This window comes from Balearica regulorum, chromosome 8 (genome assembly GCF_011004875.1).
Source record: "Balearica regulorum gibbericeps isolate bBalReg1 chromosome 8, bBalReg1.pri, whole genome shotgun sequence".
NCBI classification, from domain to species: Eukaryota; Metazoa; Chordata; class Aves; order Gruiformes; family Gruidae; genus Balearica; species Balearica regulorum.
Window position 1 is genome coordinate 10,439,383 of NC_046191.1, and position 21,825 is coordinate 10,461,207.

General features: G+C 52.2%; 1 protein-coding gene and 1 long non-coding RNA gene across 6 annotated transcripts; one reads left to right on the plus strand and one right to left on the minus strand.

Annotated features, from left to right (window-relative positions):
* Positions 1–2,663: 2,663 nt before the first annotated feature.
* LOC142602738 (uncharacterized) lies at positions 2,664–6,499 on the minus strand. Of its 2 annotated transcripts, none has more exons than XR_012836509.1 (4): positions 6,136–6,249; positions 5,922–6,036; positions 5,714–5,833; positions 2,664–2,866 (listed from the first exon to the last, which is right to left on the minus strand). It is a non-coding gene; the product is annotated as an uncharacterized LOC142602738 (long non-coding RNA). The 2 variants fall into 2 exon arrangements; XR_012836508.1 differs by lacking the exon at positions 2,664–2,866 and adding an exon at positions 6,362–6,499 and having other exon boundaries at positions 4,753–5,833; positions 6,136–6,256.
* On the plus strand, positions 6,327–19,471 carry LOC104642287 (fatty-acid amide hydrolase 1). Of its 4 annotated transcripts, XM_075759493.1 has the most exons (17): positions 6,637–6,966; positions 8,740–8,923; positions 9,058–9,347; positions 10,639–10,752; positions 11,457–11,600; positions 11,926–12,059; positions 13,182–13,388; positions 13,815–13,855; positions 14,426–14,550; positions 14,784–14,909; positions 16,078–16,175; positions 16,559–16,658; positions 16,967–17,007; positions 17,845–17,884; positions 18,451–18,559; positions 18,888–19,033; positions 19,125–19,471. In XM_075759493.1, the coding sequence occupies exons 3-17, from the start codon at positions 9,177–9,179 to the stop codon at positions 19,251–19,253; spliced, it is 1,725 nt and encodes a 574-aa protein (XP_075615608.1). In that variant the 5' UTR covers positions 6,637–6,966; positions 8,740–8,923; positions 9,058–9,176; the 3' UTR covers positions 19,254–19,471. The 4 variants fall into 4 exon arrangements, with proteins under 4 accessions (XP_075615609.1, XP_075615608.1, XP_075615611.1 ...); XM_075759494.1 differs by lacking the exon at positions 13,815–13,855 and having other exon boundaries at positions 6,327–6,966; positions 13,182–13,285; XM_075759495.1 differs by lacking the exons at positions 6,637–6,966; positions 8,740–8,923; positions 9,058–9,347 and adding an exon at positions 9,608–10,076.
* Positions 19,472–21,825: the final 2,354 nt, after the last annotated feature.

Sequence of the window (21,825 nt, forward strand, 5' to 3'; positions counted from 1 at the left end):
GGCAAGTTTCGCTGCCACCAACAGCCTTTTTGCAGCTAATGAAAAATAACCTGCTTTTTATCTGCAGAAAATAGCATCGCCTGGGTCTTACCATGGCAAATTATTTAATGGATCTCCAAGCATTAAATATTTCTTAACTGTCTATAGGGCTGTGTAAATCTCTTTCCAGCTGCTATCCTGCTGCATTGCTGAGCACCCCGACTGGCAAAGCAGAGCTATGGACTGCAGTCGAAGCTGTGCCTGCCCTCCCAGCAGGGAGACGGGGTGGCCCCTCGCATTGCTGGAGGCAGAGGAGGACATGAGACCCCTCCCGGGTCCCTGGCTCTTCTCCTCCAATGCAGGTCACTTGTTCCCTGGAAGGACACAGGACAGCAGGAACCTGGCTTAGGGAGAAAAATCCTGTCCTGTTTGAGGACACAGCAGCATCCCAGTGGGATCCCAGAGGAGAGGCAGGTGCTGAGCCTGCAACCCACCTCTGGGAAACGGTGATGCATAGAAAACACTGAAGCCCCAAATTTCCAACCATCCATCCCTCTCTTGTTTCCACATTGAATGTCAGAGGAGGGAAAGCCACCAACCTCATTTGCACTGCGGCCTCCCCAGGAAAAGGGCTGTGCTGGGACCGAGCACCCCAGATTAGGACGCAGCAGCCGCAGTAGAGCCCAGGGCAGGAGCCCAGCCTGCAGCCACCTCTCCCTCTGCCACGGTCAGTGCCACGGTGGCATGGTCAGAAAAAGGGGACCTGTCAGAGGGAAACTGCTAAGTCAGAGGCTGGTTTTAAGAATTTGATCATTAATAGGGCGGTTGGGTTTTCTAATGGAGGGAGAATAGTGAGGTCTTTCTTGTTTTAATTGCAATGCTATTCTTATTCTTATTCTTATATTTCCATAAGGGAAGGAACAAACCCCTCCGTTCTACCCCAGCTTAGCTTCAAGTACAGCAATATGGCAAATGGACGGCAGCTAGAAACCTCAAATTCTCCAAGAGGAACTGAACTATTTCTTTTTTTTTTTTTTTTTTTTTGCAAACAATCTACTTAAGAAATCCCCTGTGGGAAATGTGTAACCTGAACCCTTTATTTTTGCATTTACAGTCTGAGAACTCTCTTCTTTGCCCATGTGAGCTGGGTCAGGTTTGGCTTGGGGTTTTTAGGCTCTCTTTCTATCCGAGCCTATGAAGGTGATGGTGGAAGGCTTTTGCGGCTGTGTGGTGTCCTGAGATCCCACTGGATGGAAAGCGCAGCTTGCAGCCGTGAGGCAGGCTCCCCAGCCACAGAAGCGGAGCTGAAGCCATTCAATGGCAGAGATCACCGCAGGTTACGGGTGAAGCAAACCAGAAGCTGCCCTGAGGATGTGTTAGAGTGACAGGGCGTACGCAGAGCTGCTCGCTTGATTTCGGGCTGGAGCAAAAGCCATCGGAGAGCTTCTACCTCCCTGCACGGCAGGAGCGGAGCTGCAGGTGCCCATGTGGGAGGCAGAGTTAAGGGGACAAGCGGGGAAGCCAGCATCCCTGCGGCACAGTCCAGCGAGCGCCAGGACAGGCGTCCGCCTTCACCCTGCAACGGGGGAGATTTTCAGCCTGAATAAATGCAAAGCCCCCTATTCTGCCTGGCACAGTGGGTTTCCCTGAGACTCAGCCCGTGCCTTAACGAAGGACTCTTTCCAATCCGCGAGCCGTCAGATCCCGGAGCAGAAGGGAGGACTGTTTGTTTAGACCTATGTGGGTTAGGCAGCTCAGACTTTATTCTTGCACTTTGATAGGTTCCTAAATGAAAATCCAATAATATTTTAAGCAGAACGAGTTCCCATGAAAGTCATTTCTGAATCGCCCGGCTCATCCTACCTGTCGGCTGGATTCTCCATCCCCACCGGCCTAAGCCCGGTGTAACGTCACTGCTCCCAGCGGCGTTACTCCCGGGAGCCGAGTCCGGCCCTGCCGCAGAGAGCACCCGCTGCCGCCTGCCTTTAATGAACATGTAAATAGACGGGAGGCTTCGGAGCAGAGTAACCCTGCAGTCAGGAAGTTCTCCAAAGCAGCTCGGGAGAAATAATACTTTATTCCTGGTGGTGCAAATAACTGATAGGGACTGGCTAAGAAGGGTTCATGCAAATACTCCCGAATTAAGCTCCGTCTGAAGTTAGAAAGGAAAGATGATAAACACACCCGGCTTTAAAACTGCAAAATATGCTTTGCAGGCATGAAACCGGAGGAGTAACAAAACTATCTGACATCATATTAAACAGCAAAGCATTTCTTATTCTCAGGGCTGCAGTTACCTAAAACCAGAGTCCCATTAAAGAGTCCTAACTATTATTTACATTTCTAAATCTTAAAACCATTAACAAAAGCCACTTAATTCAATTACTTTCCCTGGGCACCGATGTTATTACATTATTGTCACGAAGCTGAGTTTGGCTCTGGGTTTCTCTTTTTTTTTTTTTCCTTCTTTTTTTTCTGTCTTTAAATTCATTCCTCTTTTCTCCGCACCGAGTGCCTCCTCCGCACCTCCTCGTTTTCCTCTCCCCCGATGTCATTGTGTAGAACTAATGGGGTAAACTGAAATGGTATCTGTCCTCATTGACAGGTTTATGAGAATTTAATAAAGCGTGGCACGGATAAAATGAGATATTACAAGGCCACACAAAGCTGATTGACTTCTCCACGTCAGCATTTTTATTTGGTTATTTATTTATTTATTTATTTATTTATTTTCAACGCAGGGGTGATCTCACCAGTCCTTCGGTAGTGCGGGCCCGGGAGAGATGAGAGGGGGAGGAAAAACACGGGCGGTGGGAGGGACCGATCGATCCATCGACTTGCTTGCTGCGAGCACGGGCCACGATGCTTTGCAGCTTTCCGATCGCTCCTGGAAGATGACATACAGGAGTCAGCGAGGCCCCTGCGCCACTGCCCGTGCACGTTCATGTACCTTCACGGTGCTGGGGTGAGCTCAGCCACCATGGCTCACCCCCGGCCAGGGGTCTCCACTGCTTCTCCATCAGGGGGGTCTGAACCAGGGACCAGCTGCCATTGTGCAAGATACTGAACAGACATTCGGCATGGACGGGGCAGGAGGTGCATCGGCATCGCACGAGTTGTGTGTCCCTATAGGGGTGACATCCGAGGTGATGCTAAAATGGCCCCCATAGCCCACCTGGTGGGCTCACCCCAGACCCAGAGCACAGGGAGGTTTACACCGACTGACGCAGAATAATCACAACCTGCAAGAGAACCCAGGAGGTCCTCAAAAAGAAGGATGTCACCAACCAACTCCACCAAGGCATGGGTCTGCTCTGTGCCTCAGTTTCCCCTCCTGCCCGATGCCCATCCTGCTTATGTAAATGGAAACTGCAGGTCAGCCAGGGGCCTGCACAGATCAAACCTTCCCTCTGGGAAAATCAACGTGTATATTTAAGTGCATTTGCTCCCTTCCCATGGCAAACAGGGAGAGCTGGAAATCTAGGCTGTGCAGTAACTGGCTGGCTGTCTCCCTCTCCTGGCCTGTTCAGAAAGCAGGGCTCTCAGAGAAAAATAAATAAATAAATAAATAAATCAGGATTTGTGTGCTTTTCTCTAGGTAAGGAAAACCACAGTACCAGTGGCCAAGGAGGTCTGGATTCAGCCCAGTCACACTCAGAGATGGATGAGGGCTCAGGACCCTGATACGACTCAGGACCCCACTTAAATCTTGACCCCAAACTATGGAAGAACATTGCTTTGAGGGAAGACTGTCAGGATTAAACTTGGGGTTGCCCCCCGCTAGCCTCAAAACTTGGCCTGTCGGGCTTCACATGCAAATAATAATAATTGTTTCCCCCTTTCTGCAATATGCAATCAGAGAAGGTAGAGATGCCCCTACTCATTCAAAAGTGCAGGCAGTCGGCCAGATTTGAGGCATAGTCCTGGACACTGCAGCAAATCCCAGCAGCAGCAGAGCTGCAGGTCTCTGAGGACTCACAGTTTGCAGAATTAAGTCCTGCAGGGATGTCCTCCTTAGCAAAACCAGCCTGGCCCAGAGGGACCAATGGCAAAACTCCCATCATTTTATAAGAGCACTTAAAACTGAAAAATCAAAGCACTGCTCCCCACAAAAGCTCGGGCTGCTCCATCACCCAAAGAGCCAAAAAAGGGCTTTCTGCTTCGTTCAACACTCCTCACAAGCTCAGAGTACACAGTGTAGGGTTTAAGGGTGCAAAAGCCTCCGGGCGCGAGATTCCTGCCAGGAGAGCGGCTCAATCCTGCTCTCTGGTGGCTCACACCGAAAGGCCAAACGCACCCAGCAGCGATGTCTTCTTGGAGCTGCAAATGATGCTCGCTATGCCTTGCCCAGTGTTCCCTCATGGGCTGGAAAGGGTCTGTGCTCCTCTTTCTTTATTAATTTAGCTCAAGATACAGCTCAGAAGGCAGCTGTGCACAAGAAGATGGAGATCACGGAAGGTTTTATGATTCCCTGCTTGAGTGAAGCATGGGTCCATCGCTGGAGAGGGACCATGGGCTCCATAAAGGGGCTGCAACCCACTGCCCTTCTTTTAAAAGCCTTTTCCAAATTCTTTGCCCCGTGGGAAGCATCCTGCTGTGCTCTGCACAGATTGCTCTCAACCCCTGTAACAGCTTTTCCTGACCTACCCCAGTCTGTAAACATCCCCCCCTCAATACCATGTCTCCTTGCTGAAGGGCCACAAGGTGTGGAGCAAGCCGGGGAGCATTTCTTCTAGATTTCCTCACCCTGCCCCACCGAGATGTACCCAGCGTCCCAGCCCTACCAATGCAGCAGCACGATGGGCTCACTTGGAGCACAGGGCACAGCAGATGTCCCTTGAGGACACCACCTCTGCCATTCTCACCACCACCATCAGTCTCCCAGGGCTGGGCACTTCACTGTCTGTGACCCCAGGAATGGTTTTACCAATTCAGACACCATGAGGCAGCATCCTATAAAGCCTGGGCTCATCCCTTGCTATTCTGAGGAGCATTTAACCATCTTCTCCATGCCAGCTTCACCCTGTAAAGTTTTAAATGCAGAGATGACCCCCTATTCTTTGCTCTGTAATGCACACAAAAAAAAGAAGGGGCCAAACTTGCCCCCCCCCCCCCATCAGCTTTGCTGCCCTGGTTCTGCTCCTCCCTCCCCGAGCGCCAGAGCTGCTCAGCGTGTAAATGTATGTAAATCTTTGGCAGCATCCACAATAGCCCCCTATCTCCTGCTCTCTTTCTCTGAGCGGCTGGAGTAATTACAGTGTAGCAGTGCCAGCACAAGGCATTTCTGCTGATGAATGCACTCAATCTAAGCACAGTTTTATGTATCATTAATTCCTTTAGTGTTCAAAAAAATAACTTTTTTGATGGCAGATAATACTGTAATCACTCACAATTGCCAATACAATTATCTTCATTCAGCTGTGTAAAACAACTACAGGAGTAATTTTAGCCACTTAAATTTTCTTCCTCTCTCTCTTTTTTTTCCCCTCTCCTTATTTTTTAATGTTCACATGAAATGCAAAGCTGTATGGACTTAGGTTGCTCTAACACAGGCACTACTAGAAATGAGTCTCCACACCCCCATTTGTATAGAGAGGAGGTTTTCAGAGCCTGATCCCAGTGCTTGCCAGGTGCAGTATTTGCTTAAGGTGTCTTCAGCAATCTTAGGGACCTCCCAAAGGGTCCTCGTCATCCTGGGAACCCCGCTGCTGTAATCTCTTCAACTTTTCCTTACCCTCCATCGAGCTACCACGCAATAGCTGCCAGGTGCACAACGAGCAAAGAGAGCTTGTGCAAGTGCAAGCTGCATGTACAAGTCACAGTCCTCTTCCAGGTCAGCTCCTCCTCCGCTGTGCTGGTGGAGAAAATACATGAGCACTTCCTACTCTGCCTCAGAGCAGAGTCCACAAAGCTGGCAAAAACTATATGTTCAATCTACTTACGGTAACTCAGATACTCCAGCTTGAAGCAGATTATGGAGCAACCAGCCCTCCCAGTGGCAAGAGCGCTGGAGCACAATCAGCGAGGAGAACAAGCACCTTCTACAGGCAGAGGTGACTACAAAGGGAACAACAAAGGCATCACCAAGTGAACAACTTGACTGAAACAGGAAATTTTCTTGCAGGGCCGAAAGGAATCACTCCCAGATGACACTACCTCTTGCCTGAGCTGCTGGACAACCTTTTCCCAAGTCTTTACCCAGTGGTTAGCTTGGGTAAACTTTCTCTTTGTCAGCTCCTTCACGGCCCAGGTGAGCAGCAGGAGGGCTGCTGTGGAGCTGTGTACCAGGATGGAGACAGAGCAGGGGTTAAACTCCAGCTCTGAGGAGCTGCCCCACCTCCTTGCAGATCATGTTGATGAATCCCACTCAAGAGCCAGGCACCTGCAAGTAGAGGAGAAATGAAGCAAGAGGGGCCACTTGCTGCTGTAAATGAAGCTTGGATCTTCTTCCAGAGGGCCAGATCCTGGGAGGAGGGTGTCTGGCAGCTGGTGGCAGGAGCAGGTTGTTAACCTCTGGGACACAGTCTAAAAGCAGCAGGCTGAAATGGAAGAAGAGAAGTGTATAAATGCCCAGGTGAATGGCGAACAGTTGCTTATTGCCTCTTCTGAAATAAGGGGCAGCAAACGAAATCAGACGAGGGCAGCAAACAGGAGCCGTCACTTCCCTGAAGCACGTGGATAAACTGTGGATCTCGCTGCTGCAGGACACTGTGAGTGCCAGAATTGCATTGCTTCACTCCAGAAATATCTGTACAAGCACCCAGCTATTAGTCACTGAAACCTAACCTCTGGCTTCAGAAGTCACAACTCTCTGGATGCCAGAAGACAGTGTTAAGGAAAATATCGCTGTGTGCTTGCCACGCTTTTGACGTCTGCTCTGGTGTTGATGAATAGGGGCTGGCTAGTCCTTCAGACTGAGCTGGTCCAGCTGATCATGTGTGATGTGTCACAGTTGGAAAAAGATGACGCCTTTCTGCCCCTCCTTTGGTAACCACAGGGTTATAGAAGCCAGGGTGTGGTGGTACCCACCCAGTTGCGGCTCTGTGGACACACAGAGGGGTGTGGGGGGAAGGAAGCCTTTAGAGATCTAGCTGATCCTTTCACCCTCCCTTAGCCACAGGCTCCAGACCTGCCAGGCAGCGCAGGAGGCGCAGGGGCAGGATCCATCCTCATTTCTGGCACCCTGAGATTCAAGCCCCCTTTGCTGCAGCATATGGGCAGCCCTACGGACACAGCAACAGAAAATCTCCACTTGCTCATCTGGCAAGGACAGGCCAGTGTCCCATAGGGCCATCAGAGCATCGCTCGCCCCACAAGCCAGCAGTTGCCCCCCAGCCCAGCCCACGGGGAGCATGGCCAGATGCATTTTACCTCTCTTAGGCAGTCCCAGGCACATCTTCCTGGACAGGGTGTCCCCAGCCACCACCTGCCTATGCTGGAGCCCCTCTGTCCTCTGCCCCCTCCCATCTCTGCTGGCAGTTGGGTCACAGCAGAGACCTGCTGCATTTTGGGGTTCCCCCATGCACTGGGTTAACCTTCTGGAGCTGGCCAGCCCCAGCAGAGATCCAAGCCTTGCCACTGCCCTGCCTGATGCCTCAACCCCATTTATTCATCCCCCCCCGACTTGCCCAGGAGAGGGGAGAAGGGGGATCCCCAGCAGCAGCTCCCGGAGGCACAGGTGCTCCAGGCACAAAGCTCATATTTTGTTTTCTTCCCTTTGACAAGCTGAACTGCAGAAATTGAAAATTGCTCCTGCATGAGAGATTTTAAGCAGGGTTTAAACTAAGGGGAAGAGGGTTGGAGAAGTAGTTTTCTCTTCCACCAGAACTAGTTTTTAACTTCTGTTTCTCCAGAGTTCACCCCCTTTCCTGCTCTCCTGTTAAAAGACTTCAGGTGCACCTTGTTTTACTGCCTACAGGGAAACAGCCCTATTTTGGCATTTTGCTGCCATTGGGTGAGATCAGTGCAACTGAGGAGAGCTGAAGCCTCCAGCACGAGAAGGAAGGGAGAAGGAGATAAGGATCACAGCATCTGTTCTCACCAACCTTGAGCTGATCCCACCAACCCTGCTCCCCTTGCAGTTTCTTGTGCCCCAGGCAGTCTGCATGCACGGGACTGCAGCACCCTTGGAAGCTTGCATTACTGTATAATCCTCTGAGCCCCACAGTCTTAAAGAGGGGGGGAAGAAGAAAAATAATAATAATAGTAATAAAAAAAAACAGTGGGCAAAAAAGGCACCAGGCTCTGGTGCAAGCTGCTTGGGTGCTGCTAAAGTAGCTCTGATGGTGAAAGTAAAGCCAGTGGCCTGAGCAATAACACCAGGAAAATCAGGTGTGGGGCACGTCACCCTCCGTTGCATTTTCTAGCTCAGCATCTGCCAAGGGTGGCTTAGGCACAGCTCATCCTGCTGGGAGGCAGGGGGACAGAGAGGACATCCCAAATCCTTCCCAGCAGGTTTTTCCACAATCCAATGAGCAGCATCTAAACTGGATAGCTTGAAATATTTGCTCCTGAAGTTTTGCAAGCAGTGAAGATTTTTTTAAGGACAGACCCCACGTGGGGCTGGAGACAAATAATTTATTTTGGAGTTTCCCTTGAAACTGAGTGCAAAGCACTCCCCAGCCTGAGCAGGGATGTCAGACTTCTATGTTGGAAGCTGCAGCACTGAGCAAAGCGCAGGCACGCCCATGCTCTGCCGGTGATGAAGTGGACTCTGCTGAGCACAGGCTGGGACATTTATTGCCTCTTTTTCCCACGCAGCTGCTTGGCTTCAGGAAACACAAAGGAGACAGGTATCTTTGGAACTCCCCCTCTGCTGCTTTGATGCTCCTAGCCAAGACTATGCCCAGAGAGGCTGAAAAATTACAGGGAGATCAAAGCCTCCCTTAGGGAACGGCAAAATAAATAAACCTTATCAGAGAGAGACCACCCAGCACAGGGACGGGTAAGTTTTCATCCAGGAGCTTTTCCTGCTCCCAGATCTCCTCCTCCCTACCCGTGCCGCTGCTCGCAAAGCGGCAAACTGGTTAAATCCCTTTCCAGAGTCTAACTCTCTCCCGCCCGGGGAATCCTCCCCAGGTTTTGCCTCCCTCTTCCCCAACTCCCCATCGAGGGAGCGGGTGCCCTTGGACCCGGCCGGGCGCGGGGAGGCGCCGGGAGCGGGAGGAGCGGGGCACAGCCGGCCGGTCAGCCTGGCCATGCGGCTCCCCCTGCCCGCTCTGCTCTGCTGCTCGGCCGCCGGCCTGCTGCTGCTGCTGCTGCGATGGCGGCGGCGAAGCGGGCTCTGGAGGAAGGTGAAGGAGGCGCGGCAGAGGCAGGAGCGGAGCTTGGTGCAGATGGAGATGGCCGTACGGCGCTTTCGGGAGCAGGTGGGTGCAATAAGCCGCGCTTCTCTTCTCCACCCCCGGGAGGGCGAGTCGCCTCCGCCCGCTCGGCGATGGCTCCTCACCCTTGCCCCTTCCCCTCAGCACAGCCCCGGGGCCAGCGGGCGTGCAGCCCTCCCCGCCGGCGGGGGGGTGTCTCCCTGCCGGGGGCAGCTGCGGGGCTGCTCTCGCAGAGCTGGCCCGGCATCCCGGCTCCTAATACGGACCTACGGGGATTTAGTTTAGGGTTTTGTTTTGGTTTTTTTTCCTTCCTTTCTAAATCAGTATGTGCATGCACCCCACCCCCCCAGCAATGCAGCGATCCCCTCTGTAGCAGGGATAGGGCAGAAATGCTTCCCGGGGCAGCCGGTGCAGCGGGGGATAACGGACAGCGGCGCAGGCGCCAGCAAACCGTAACTGGCAGGGAGGAGAAGAAAATCCCTGCCTCTCGTCTGAAAGCTTTCCGGCCTCTTCCGCCATGGTAGGAGGCTCAGCCTGGCCGCTGAGGAGGTGGTAGGGGAAGGCGAGAAACGACGGGTTATCAGCAGAGGCCAAAGTGCAGCCACGCAGCCCAAGGACGCTGCGCGCAGGGACGGGGTGCGATGCCACCAGTGCCAAGGCACGGTGCTCAGAAATCTGGCTCTGCCACGGCGTACCCAGTGCGGTCCCATCAAACTGCCTGACCTATGGTTGGAGTGGACTCTCTCGGGTTCAGAGTCCAGCTTGGAGGATGAGGTTCGATGCTTTTTTTTTTTTAATGGTATTTAGTAGGTGGCGGGGAAATCTCTGCTGGCCAAAAAAAATGACCCCTCTGCTGTCAGCCAAGGGGCTCCCTGGTTTGTGCGCTTCCCTGTAGGATACCTTGGTGATGCCAGGAGAAGACCTGGCACCAGGTCCGGTTCGTTTCTTGCTGTAGCAATGTCTCTAACAATGCCATCCATTCCCACTGTAATTCAGCAGACATCATTGCACCAAGCAGTTCCCCCAGGCCTGGCCAAGACCTGTCTGAACAAGACTGCACGAAAGGCGCTTTCTTAAACAGCAGGTGCTTGGTGAGACCGGTCTGGCCAAGAAAAGAAAACTTTAGAAAGCCTGTGTTACTTCTGGCCTTGCAGGTTTCACGTCATGCTCAATGGGATCAGGGTAGGAGCAGGATTGCAATCTTGAGGCAGATACTGCATTTGGCCACTGAACAGCAGATATTTTGTTGGATGGGTTACAGTGGGCACTAAGGGGAGAGGAGGAGCCCACCAGCTGAGGTAGAGGTGTGTCATTGCCTGTTCAACTTTTCCCTTAGCATCCTTCTGTGAACATGATCTCCATCCTCTCTCTGCCCTTGCCGGAGCTCTGCAAGAAACTCCAGGATGGCTCCCTCCCTCCGGATCACGTCTTCTATGCCTACGTGGGCAAGGTGAGGAGCAACGGTGGCTCGGCAGCATCTCACCAATGGTGGGGCTGGCTCTCTTGGGAGAAGCCTAGCACAAGGTTCAAATGCTGGTTAAAACGCTGCTGAGCTGTAACTGCTTGCAGGTTAGTGCTGGGCCCCTCTGCACTTCTCTGTGAGCAAGGGAGGAGCTGGGCATCCGGCTGCCATAGCTCTTGGCCTGGTTTGGAGCAAAGGGGAGCAGCAAGCTCAGCATCTGGAGAGCCCATACCTCCCTGGGGGAGCCCATACCTTCCCAGGGGCAGGTGTAGCTATAGGGAAATTGCAGAGTGCTGCTATTGTCTCCCCTCCATCTCCAAATGGGTTGTTAAACCTCGTAAGACTCAGTGTTCGCTTTCATTCTCTGCTTTTGCCATAATGCCTTGATCACCTCTTGGGTCCCCACTTTGGGGTTGTTATTTTATGCTACCCCAGAAGCCTGATCTTTTGTTACTCTGCTGGGCTGGGTGCCTCTGTCCATCACAGGTGCTATGCCCCTCTGTGTCCAGACACATTTTGGAGTTTGACGTGAAAATGTCTTGGAAAAAGGAACAGAAGGGGCTGCCCTGATGCTGACTGCCCAGATGGGGAGGTGGAAAACGGGGAAGAGAGGTGTCCTTTGCAAAGCAGGAGGCTGTTGCGCAGTGCCGCGGGCTGTGTCTCACCTGCGGGTTTTGTCTGCTTTCCCCAAGGCCCTCCAAATCGCCACGGAAACCAACTGCATCACAGAGTATCTGCAGGAAAGCGAGACCCAGCTCCGGAAAGTGAAGCTGACAGGGAAGCTGGGTTTGCTCTACGGGGTGCCTGTCAGCATCAAAGACTCCATTAACTGCCAGGTACCACCAGCACAATACTGCATGTATCCTGAGATCCCTGTTGTTTGAAGTTTGGTGGCAGGGGGAGGTTTGACCTCAATGTCCAGCTGGATTTTGTCATAGCTGATGTGGGATAGCCTGCCCTGGCAGGTGATGGGCTTTGCTGCCCGTCTCCCGTATGAGCCAGAAGAGGGCTGGTCAGATTTGCTACAAACGCACTCTGCAACGTGCGCGTGATGGATGGGTTGTTGGAGGTGCATGCACATGCTTGTATATATAGGTAAAAATATGGGGGCAGGGGGGATTGCAATCCTCCATTTGGAACCTTGTTGTCCTGTGTTCCCAGGGCCATGATTCCACATTAGGGTTTATAAAAAACCTCAATAAACCTGCGGCAGAGGACAGCGTGGTGGTGCAGGTGCTCAGGAGACAGGGGGCAATTCCGTTTGTCAAAACCAATGTTCCCCAGTCCCTCATCAGGTAGGTGGGTGCTCCCTTCCCTCGGCATGGCGGCAGTCCTCCCACCCTCATCTCACATGAAGGTTTCTATCAAGTCTAATTCTCATTTCCCACTTCTTTTTAAGTAACAGCTCCTGGTCCCCATCCTTAGTGTCTTTAAGTTTTACTTAAAAATAAACACATATACATTCAGGATGAAAATTAATTCTAGTTCCAAATTAAATAAAGAAACAAAAGAGGAGGAGGAAGAGAAGAGAAATCACTGGCCCTCCTTCCTGTGCTGGGTGTTTTTAAACCACTTCTTTTTTTTTTTTTTTTTTTTTTTTTTAAAATTAACCCCTCAGAGGTGGTTCTGTTAACTACACAGTGCAAACACATATTCATTATTCATGGAAAGGGAAGGTTGTTAGCTAGTTAAGCTAATGACCTAAAATGTCCTGCTCCCAAACCTCCTGCTGTACCTGGCAAGACCACTCTTGACATCGTTGGTATGGGGGGAGGTCAGGTGTGCTCCGCAGGACAGCCACCCTGCTAGTGTCCCCATGTCCTGCCGAGTGAACTCTGGTAAAGCTCCTCCGTGGACGACTGTTGCCCAGCCGTGTGAAATGCCTTCCTTACGGCACCGCGGCAATGCCTGACCGTGTTTAAAAAAGGCCACGCAAAGAGGTTGTGCCAGGGATTATCAGACTTTGCACCAGTTCCTGGGATATCTGGTGTTTGAATATCGCTGCAGCTGGCATTCGGCCTGTTCCCAAGCAGGGGCTCAGCAATGGCCCCCCAGGGTGGGGGGGCCTGGACCTGCTCCAGGTGGGCTGCTTTGGATGTCCTGTGGCACTTGGGACAGCATGAACGGGGAGCCTTTCCAGGTTTGATGTCCTTGTGCTGCTGCTGGGTCTGTCTGGGAAAGACTTGGTGACACTGGAATTAGCTGGCAGTGAATCCAGGTCCTGGGGCTGCCATGAAAAGGCTGGTAGTCTTCATGGGAGCTTCGGGAAGCCCCCTCAGACTGAATGATGCCAATGTAACCACTAGTGAATTACCTAATTACTTGCTGAAGGTTTTTTTGTTGTGACTGGGGCCCACACCAGCAGATATCTACATTCCTCTCACTTGCAATCTCTCTTTCTCTCTCTCTCTCTCTAGCTATGACTGCAAGAACTTAATCTTTGGTCAGACATTCAACCCTCTGCTCTACACCAGAAGCCCTGGAGGCTCCTCTGGTGGAGAAGGGGCACTTATAGGAGGAGGTGGGTCCATCCTGGGCTTTGGGACAGATGTAGGAGGGAGTCTGCGTTTCCCTGCTGCCTTCTGTGGGATCTGTGCACTCAAACCTACCGGGAACAGACTGAGGTACTGCGAGTAATGCAGTGATGTCTCTGGGTGAGACCCAGCTGCCACCCTACCAACTGCTGTGCTGGGATGTTCCTGCTCCTGTGGACAGGGGGAAGTTTGGGAGGAACTGGGAAGGGCTCGTTTCTGCCTCCTGCCCAGAATTTTTGGGACCTGTACAGAGGGAAGCATTGGTCCGCCCAGAACGGAGATGGGGAAACCTCTCCATCTGCATGCTAAGGGGGTGGCTGTTCCTGACTGACAGGGCATAAATCATTCTGTCCTAGGTTGGTCTCTCTTGGGCTTCCCCTTGGCCTTTCATTCTGCCAACCTCTGCATCTCCAAAGGGAGGGCAGTGTTTCCATTAGCACTTGCTACTGCTTAAAGCCCTTCCCTTCGGTGAAAACTACTCAGCTGCTGTATTTTGTGCGTCTCTTTTCTTCGCAGTAAAAAAGGAATCATTTCTGGTGTCCTTGGGCAGAAGGCAGGTAGGAATTGATGGTTGTCCCCCAGGGAGGGCAGTAGGACAGGGGTGAGAAGGACCCTCAGCTGGTTATGGGGGACTTTCTCCAACACATTCTGAGAGGGAAGCAGGTTCCCTTTCAGGGACTATTTCAGAGAGCCACCCCCACACATGAGTCCTGAGAAACCGGAATGTGCATAAGGCAAGAGAAGTTTGTGTAACACATAAACCTCAACACACCCTGTAAACCCCAGGTTGCTGCATTGTCTGCCACTGCTTCGTGGGAGGTGGGATTAGCAGTCAAAAGCGGGGGGATCTTATGTTGTCTTTGCGTTGTGATCAACAAAACTTTTTGCTTAATTTTGTAAACCATGAAATGGAGACACTGGGGCACATGTTGATGGATAACAACTCTGGCTCCATAACGATGGGCCTGCTGGTGGGAAGGCACCTGTAGGCATCCCCAGCCCAGTTCTCAAAGAGGAGCTGTTGCCAACACTAGACTAAGTCAAAATGATGCCAAGAGGTCCTGCTTTTGCAGGACATGCCCTTGAAAGACCCCCAACCATGAATGTTCTCTTCTGGTCTCTTCCAGTGGTCGCAGCAGTGGGGCCGATGGCAAAAGATGTGGACAGCCTGGCACTGTGCATGCGGGCGCTCTTGTGTGAGGACATGTTCAACTTGGACAGCACAGTGCCCCCCCTTCCCTTCAATGAAGAGGTAAGGGACCTCAAAGAGGGAAAAGGTCTCTGAGAAGACCTGGCATCGCTCAGGTTGAAGATGCCAGTGGCTCATGGGAGCCTTCCCGGACCTGTTCTATCCTGCCACATGCTGTGGGTGGGCATGTGGGCAAGAGAAGTGCTGCTTTCCAGACTCACTCTGTGGCATGGGTGTACTGTTGGCTCCTGACGCCGCTGACATCCTTCCGCCTGGTGTTCTGCCTTGCTCTGCAGGTGTTTTCCAGCACGCAGCCCCTCCGCATAGGCTACTATGAAACTGATTTCTTCACCATGCCAAGCCCTGCCATGAGACGTGCCGTCCGGGAGACGAAGCAGCTGTTGGAGGATGCTGGCCACACGGTAGGATGTTGCATGAATCCAACAGTCATGCTGCATCTATTCTTCCTTCCTACCATGCCTTTGGGACATGTGTGTGAACATCAAGCAAATTTGGCAGGGAAAGAGCACCTGGAATCCACTCAGCTTCCCACAGCTTTGATGAAAATAGATAGCTGCTTCTGGAACAGAGAAATTCTTTATGTTGCAACTTGATTTCCCCTCTCAGCAGGATCTCAGTGCTCCTTAGGTACTAGTGAACACAAAAGGGCGCCCACCCTGACCCATAACACATGCTAGGGAGTAGACGAACTGCTGTATGACTTGTCTGTAGAGTGGGTGCATTTACTCACACCCAGGATGAGATCCACGCTGCGCTAGGTGCTGTAAAACCTGGGTCCTGAGGCAGTTCCCCCAGGGAGCTTACAGTCCTGGTGCTGTACGATTACTGTCAGCTCAGCGTGTTTCCTGAGCCTGACGGACCACCTGTCTTCAGTGGCTGTGACAAGCTGTTGTCCAAGTCCTTGTTTAGTCTATTCTCAAGCCAATTCCACCTGTTCTGCATCATACCCTTTGGCAAGCGGTTCCACAGATCTACTGCACGTTGCATGGAAAGCCACCTCCTGGTTTTGTATCTGGAAACAAGAACCTTAGGAGAAAACAAAAGGGCAGTTGCAGATGGCAAACCTTTTCTAGCCAAGCAGTCTCATATTGACCCAGACCCATTTCTAGGGTCTCAGGTTTCTACGGTGCTGAACAGAGGTTGTCTCCTTCCTCCTCTCTGCCATTTCAGCAAGACATCTCCTGTGTGTGAGGCATGGTCATGGCTGCACGCCTCCCCCTTACCCTTGCACAAGGATCAGGAGTGAAGTGGGGAGCACAGACTCATGCCCTCTGTCACCCACTGCCAGTTTTGGAGGGACCTTTGTGCCTTGGAGCTGCTATGGACATCAGGGGGCCAAGCCCATCCTGTATCTTTTGACTCATCGGTTGTTGCTCAAAGGGAAAACTGCTTTTTCAAGGAAGGATGGATGGGATGGGGAGGACCTGGTGGCCTCAAATGCTAGAGTCTTTCCTGAGGGCTTGTCAGGAAAACCTCAGCCCACCTTGGCCTATTGTGAGCCCTCAATGGCTTCTCCCACACAGCTTCCTTGTGCTTGTGCCACTGACTCCTCTTCCATTGTCCTTCCAGCTGGTGCCCTTTGAACTTACGAATGTGGACTATGTGATCTTTAACTTCTGTGTCAGGGGAATATTTGCAGATGGTGGTGCCTCCTTTCTCAAGACATTGTAAGTATAGCCCAGAATGGTTTGGTGTGATCCGTGCCTTCCTATGAAATCGTCCCTAGGGTCTGGCTAGCGTCTGGGGTACAGGTGGCAGATCTACTGGATGTAAATAGTGGCTGATATGTACTGGGATTTACTGGGGAGCTTACCATCAAGTGATTCAGCGAAACCTTGAGTCTCTTTGGGATCTTACCAGCCTTGACAGATGAAAGGAAGCTGGGTGCTGATATCTTATTAATACTGTGAGAATCAGAGGAGCCCAGAGGAATGGAGCAAACCTCTTTTTGTCACTTAGATACGCTGTTCAGAGGGGTTGGCTTTGTGAAAGCTGATCTACTGTGTTTGCTTCCTAACACTGCTCAGCTAAACACTCTTTTCTCTTTCAGCAAAGGGGAGCTGGAGAAAAGCAGCATGGGGCTGTTCCTCTGGTTGGCAAAGTCACCGCACTGGCTAAAAACTCTCCTCTCCTGGATTGCCAAACCCTTTGTAAGGTCCATTTCTTCCTAGCATAGATGGAGTTAAGCAATAGGGGGTGAATAACTTGTCTCCCATTGTAGTAAGGCTTTCCCATAGAGAAGTCTCTGGGCGCTGCTTCCTAGCTATACTTAGACACATCTCCAAACTGGAGTGATGCTATTTCTGTTCTTCCTCTCCCTGCTTTAGGGAAAATCTGAGTCCTGCCCATGAGCACTGAGTCAACAGCTTGTATTTGTGACAGAGCTGTCTCAGAGGACAGGGCTGGGATTAACGTAAATTATTTTGGTTTTTTTTTAAATTTATTTTCTCCTTCACAGGTGCCTCGGTTTTCACATATCATAAGAAGCATGAGAGCAAAGTGAGTAAATCTGAGCCTGAACAAATGTGTGAAGATTTGGGTTTCCCTTTTGAGGAGCAGCAGTGTTTGCTACATTAGGGATGCTGCCCCAGCTGCATGCGTCTCAGAAAATACTAGGCAGAAAATACAAGGGTGGAAGCAAACTGAGAGCAGTTTATCTCAGCACCATAACCCTGCAGAGTTTGGCAAACTGTCCTAGTAATGAGGATGGAAGGAGAGTGGGGGCTCACAACCTCTTGCTTGAGAACTGGATGATGCTTGTGGGAATGAAATACAATGTCAGCTTCAGCACTGGTTACTGCATCCGTCATGCCATGAGGTAGGGGCCACGTAAGACAGAAGGAAGGTGAATGCACAGGGCAGGAGGCTTGCTCTTCCTTGCTGCGATGTCAATGTTGGGCAATTAGTGATGAGAAAGGACTCAAATCCTGCAGCAGAGAGGGTGTTTTTTGTGCTGTGCCACCAAGGCAGTATGTTTGTCCCCACATCAAAGGACCAGTCTGTCTCATCCAGCCTGGCCTTTGAGAAATTATATGCCTGGGCTTCCACCTCCTCAGCGCAGTGGCAGTAATAGGGCTGGACACTTGTCAGGCCAAAGCAGCAGTACACCAATCTGCCTTTAGTTTTCAGCCCTCCATCGTGGACAGAAGCAGCAATAAGACCCCCAGCCCTTGCGAGGAAAGCCAGGGCTTTGCCAAAGTCCTCCCTTCCCTTGGCTGCAGCTCCAGGAGTGGAGCTAACCTGTGCCCACCTGCTTTTTAATGCTCTTCCCTGCCCCTAAAGCTGCTTTTTGCAGCACCTCTTGGTGCCTTTCATTGGTTTTGTTTCCTTTTTCAGCACAGTGGATGAAGTCTGGAGTCTTCATCATGAAATTGAGGTAAAACATTGCAAATTGGAGTTAGATAGTTTTTGGTTTATTTCTCTTTGGGAAGAGGCAGGTTCAATACCCACCAAGGTTAGGAGATGATCAAGTCACTGGTGATGTGAGGTAGGAACATACATCATTTATCAACAGATCTTACTTGGGTGTGCAAGTTCTCAGCACATTTAGAATTAGGACCACTTGTAGACACATTCATGATCCCAAATCAGACCTGAATTTTTTACTCTTACACTTGAAAACGTAGGCCATCAGCTGCAGCAGACCTGCCTTTATTTCCATTCTGTTTTCCTCAAGACCCATGCCTGTGTCCCAGCTTGCCTTGTGCCCCCACGCTCAATCTTTCCCCACCTCCAGTTTTAGCAGGGGGGAGGGTACTTTGTACGCTGGGAGGGCTGTTGGCCAGGCAGCAAAGGGTGGATGGATTATAGCAGGATGTATAGCCTGATGTAGCTCACCCCACAACTGATGGATGCTCCTGGGGAAGGGCCAAGGAGCGCCTCAGCCAGCAGCCATGGGACAGCACATCCTCCCCACTGACCACCAGTGCGTTTCCTCCTCAGGAGTTTTGTCACCAGTTCACCGCCCAGTGGAAAAAGCTGAATCTGGACGTCATGCTTTGTCCCATGCTGGGCCCGGCTCTTGGCATCGGCTACCCTGGGAAGCTCTCAGGTAGGACCGCCGACCTTTGTCTCCAGCGCATCCCTGCTGCAGCATTCCGCCAGTATCAATGGGAAGCGTTCTTCCTCCTGCCCTCACATCCCCAAGGCACCGGCCAGCGGTGGGAAGAGCTCAGCTCTTGGGGCAGCTGCAGCTCTGCCCCGTGGAGTACACCCAGGACAACCCCCCGGTGCCTGCGGGAGCCGAGGGGCAGGGTTCCGTCCCGCAGCCCTTGAGTTCCCAGTGCAAGCGCCCGGCTAGCTGGCAGCTCGCGTACGCAGAGTGGGGCGAAGGCTTTCCCTGCAGCAGGCTGGTGCTCTGAGCTCTCCTTCTCCCGCAGTGGCAGTCAGCTACACCATGCTCTACAACGCCTTGGACTTCCCCGCCGGCGTGGTCCCCGTCACGATGGTGACGGACGAGGACGAGGAGGAGCTGAAGAGCTACAAGGGGTACTTTCAGGACTGGTGGGACCGGACCCTGGCAAAGGTGAGTGGCGCCAGGTTCCCCAGGGCCGTGAGCGTCCCCATCCCTTCCCCTGGACGTCCCCCTGCCCTGTCCCCCTCTGTTTGTGCCACAGGCTTTTCACGGCAGCGTGGGGCTGCCGGTGGCTGTGCAGTGTGTGGCCTTGCCGTGGCAGGAGGAGCTGTGCCTCCGGTTCATGAAGGAGGTGGAGACCCTCATCCTGAAGAAAAACAGGATTGTCTGAGTTCCGCACGCTCGCCCGGAGCAGGATCCCAGCTCACATCACCGCAGGTCGTCCTTTGGTCTGACTTGCCCCCAGGACTCGTGTTCCCCTCCATGAGGATGCGGTGATGGCTGGGCTGGCTGCTGGCTTTGGGGCGCAAAGGGAAAGCGAGGCAAGCTCTACAGTGGTGGAGCACTTCCAATCATTGTCCTAATACAGTATGTTTTGTTATCAGAAAATCTGTTATTTTGGGTCTGTGTTTGTGTGGGGGGTTGGGGTGGGTTTTAATAACCCTCTCAATACTCCCCAAGGAAGTGCAAGAACATGATCTTTCTCTTACAAATGTGGAAACTGGGACAGGGGAACTGGTTTTGCCTGAGATGTTCAGAGTCCTACTTGGAGTGCTGTAGGAAAGGGGTTTTCCCCTCCATTCTCAGCTCCCTGAAGATGAAATCTGGTGTTTTCCCTGCTGCAGACTAGCAATCCAAGGTCAAAGCTGAGTCTGCCTGCAGGCTCTGCCAAGCAGGGAGGGAGCTGGAGCACTTCCCACAGCGCAGGGCTGCTGGCACCCTGCACGCCACAGAGGAGAAAGCTGGAGTGATCATCGGCTCCCCTCTCCTTCAGACACCTACTCCTGCTTTCCCCAGAGCAGAGGTGTGAAGGGCTTCAGCTCACAGTATTGCATGTGTAACACAGCGTGCCAGGGACAGACAGACAGCCTGCCCTGCACACCCCATCCTCCTGTGTGGCAGAAGGGGTCACGCCAGGTTTTCCAGTGAGATTTTCCAGCCACTGGCAGCTGCCAACACGTGGATTGGCAGCATCGGCTGCTCCCGGCACGTTTCCAAGGGTGCTCCAGAAAGAAATACCGCAACGCAAAAGCGTTTACCCGATGCAGCAATGTCACAGGCAGACTGTAACAAAGTTCTGGCAGGATTCATGTTTGGTTTTTTTAATGCATTGTTGTTGTTTAAGCCAGAGTCATGCAAAAGCATGGGGTCTTTTCAAGGGCTGGCTGGAGCGGTTTGTCCCAGCCTAGGAGAAAGCAGCCCCCAGGACCCTGATTCCTTAACAAAGGCTTTGAAAAAAGGAGAGAGGGAGCTCCAGGCATCCCAGGACTGAAGGCTATGTAAAGCCAAGCCCCAGAAGAGTGTGGGTGGAGTTTTGCACCAGTTGCGGGTGTTCCCTGTCCACACAGAAAATACTGGATGAGGTTTATCTGTTTGTGTTTTAAAATTCAAGCCTGGAGGACGTTGTCCCAGGACAGGCAATGCCATGTGTGCCCATGCTCTGGTAGAGCTGAGCACTGCATGGCTCTGTTGGTTTAACTGCTCTCTCCCTGGCGTGGAGGTGGGCAGGGTGCAGGAGTCCAAACTACGGAGACACCAGTGGACTGGAACCAGTAAACACTCCTCACTGGAAACCCTGAGCAAAGACCTCCAGTGAACCGTGGCAAGGGACACAACACTGAGCAGGGCCAAAGCAGCTGTGGGGCCCTGGGCACTTGAGGTTGCCAAAAAGGGCCAGCTGCGGGCTGCTCCTGGCCCAGCCTGGGCAGAGGGAGGTCGGTGTGAGTGGCAGCACTGGATGCTGGGATGGGGCAATGACGAGGACATCCCCACAGTCAGTGGGGAGAGGTTGGTGGCATCCACATTGAGCTGTTTGGCTTTCTGCTCTCCATCCTGGCCAAATGGAGGATCCTCCTCGCCCTTCCAGTCAGCAGCCAGTTTCTCTAGAAGGTCTTGCTTCTTCCCCAGGCATCTTCCCTGCTGCCACAGGAACAACCCCACGGGAGGTGTCTGTAACAAGCGAGGTAACATGATAGCAGCATGATCACTGGCTTTTGGTCCCCAAACAAGACCTCTCCACCAGAGAGCAATGATTACCCTGGATAAAACCTCCTTACAAGCTCTGCTACCATACTGCCTGGAGCAGAGCCAGCATTTCTCCAGATACAGCAATGTCGCCTTGCATCTTGGCAGTGAACTTGCAGAGACATCCCCTGTTCCTTTCCTGTGGGCTTGCAGACGGACCCTTGAGGTTTGAGAGAAGCTTAATTTTTTCAGCCCCTCCTTTCTGCACTAAGCCACGGGACAGTCCTGTGGGTGGGGAGCAAGGGGCAGCTCCTGGGACGGGTAAGGCTATGTGGTCTGGCTCCTTTGTGTTGTGCTGGCTGGAAGATGGCTTAGAAACTGGAGAGCAGATAGGATGCTGGGCCCATCAGACGGGATTTCCCAAAAGTGCTGTCCCCAGGATCTGGGTTGCCAAAAGACTTTGAAAGGGGCTTGACTTGAAAATGACACAGAGCAGTCATACTCCTTGAAGGCACCTTCAGATAGCTCCTTCCACACTGCCTTTCCAGAGTCACTGTGTCCTCTTGGACCTTCCTACTCTTGGTTCTCCTGAGCTCCCTCTTCCCCAATAGGTGCCATTTCACCCCCAGCACCAGGTTCCCCAGCACAAGCAGAGCTATGTTGTCCCAGGTTCAGAAGGCTGCGCATGCTGCTGCCTGAGGGACAGAAATGATGGCAGAGCACCTCTAGTTAATAGGCTTAAGTGCTAATTAATTATTAGATGTGGGTATAGCAGGGAC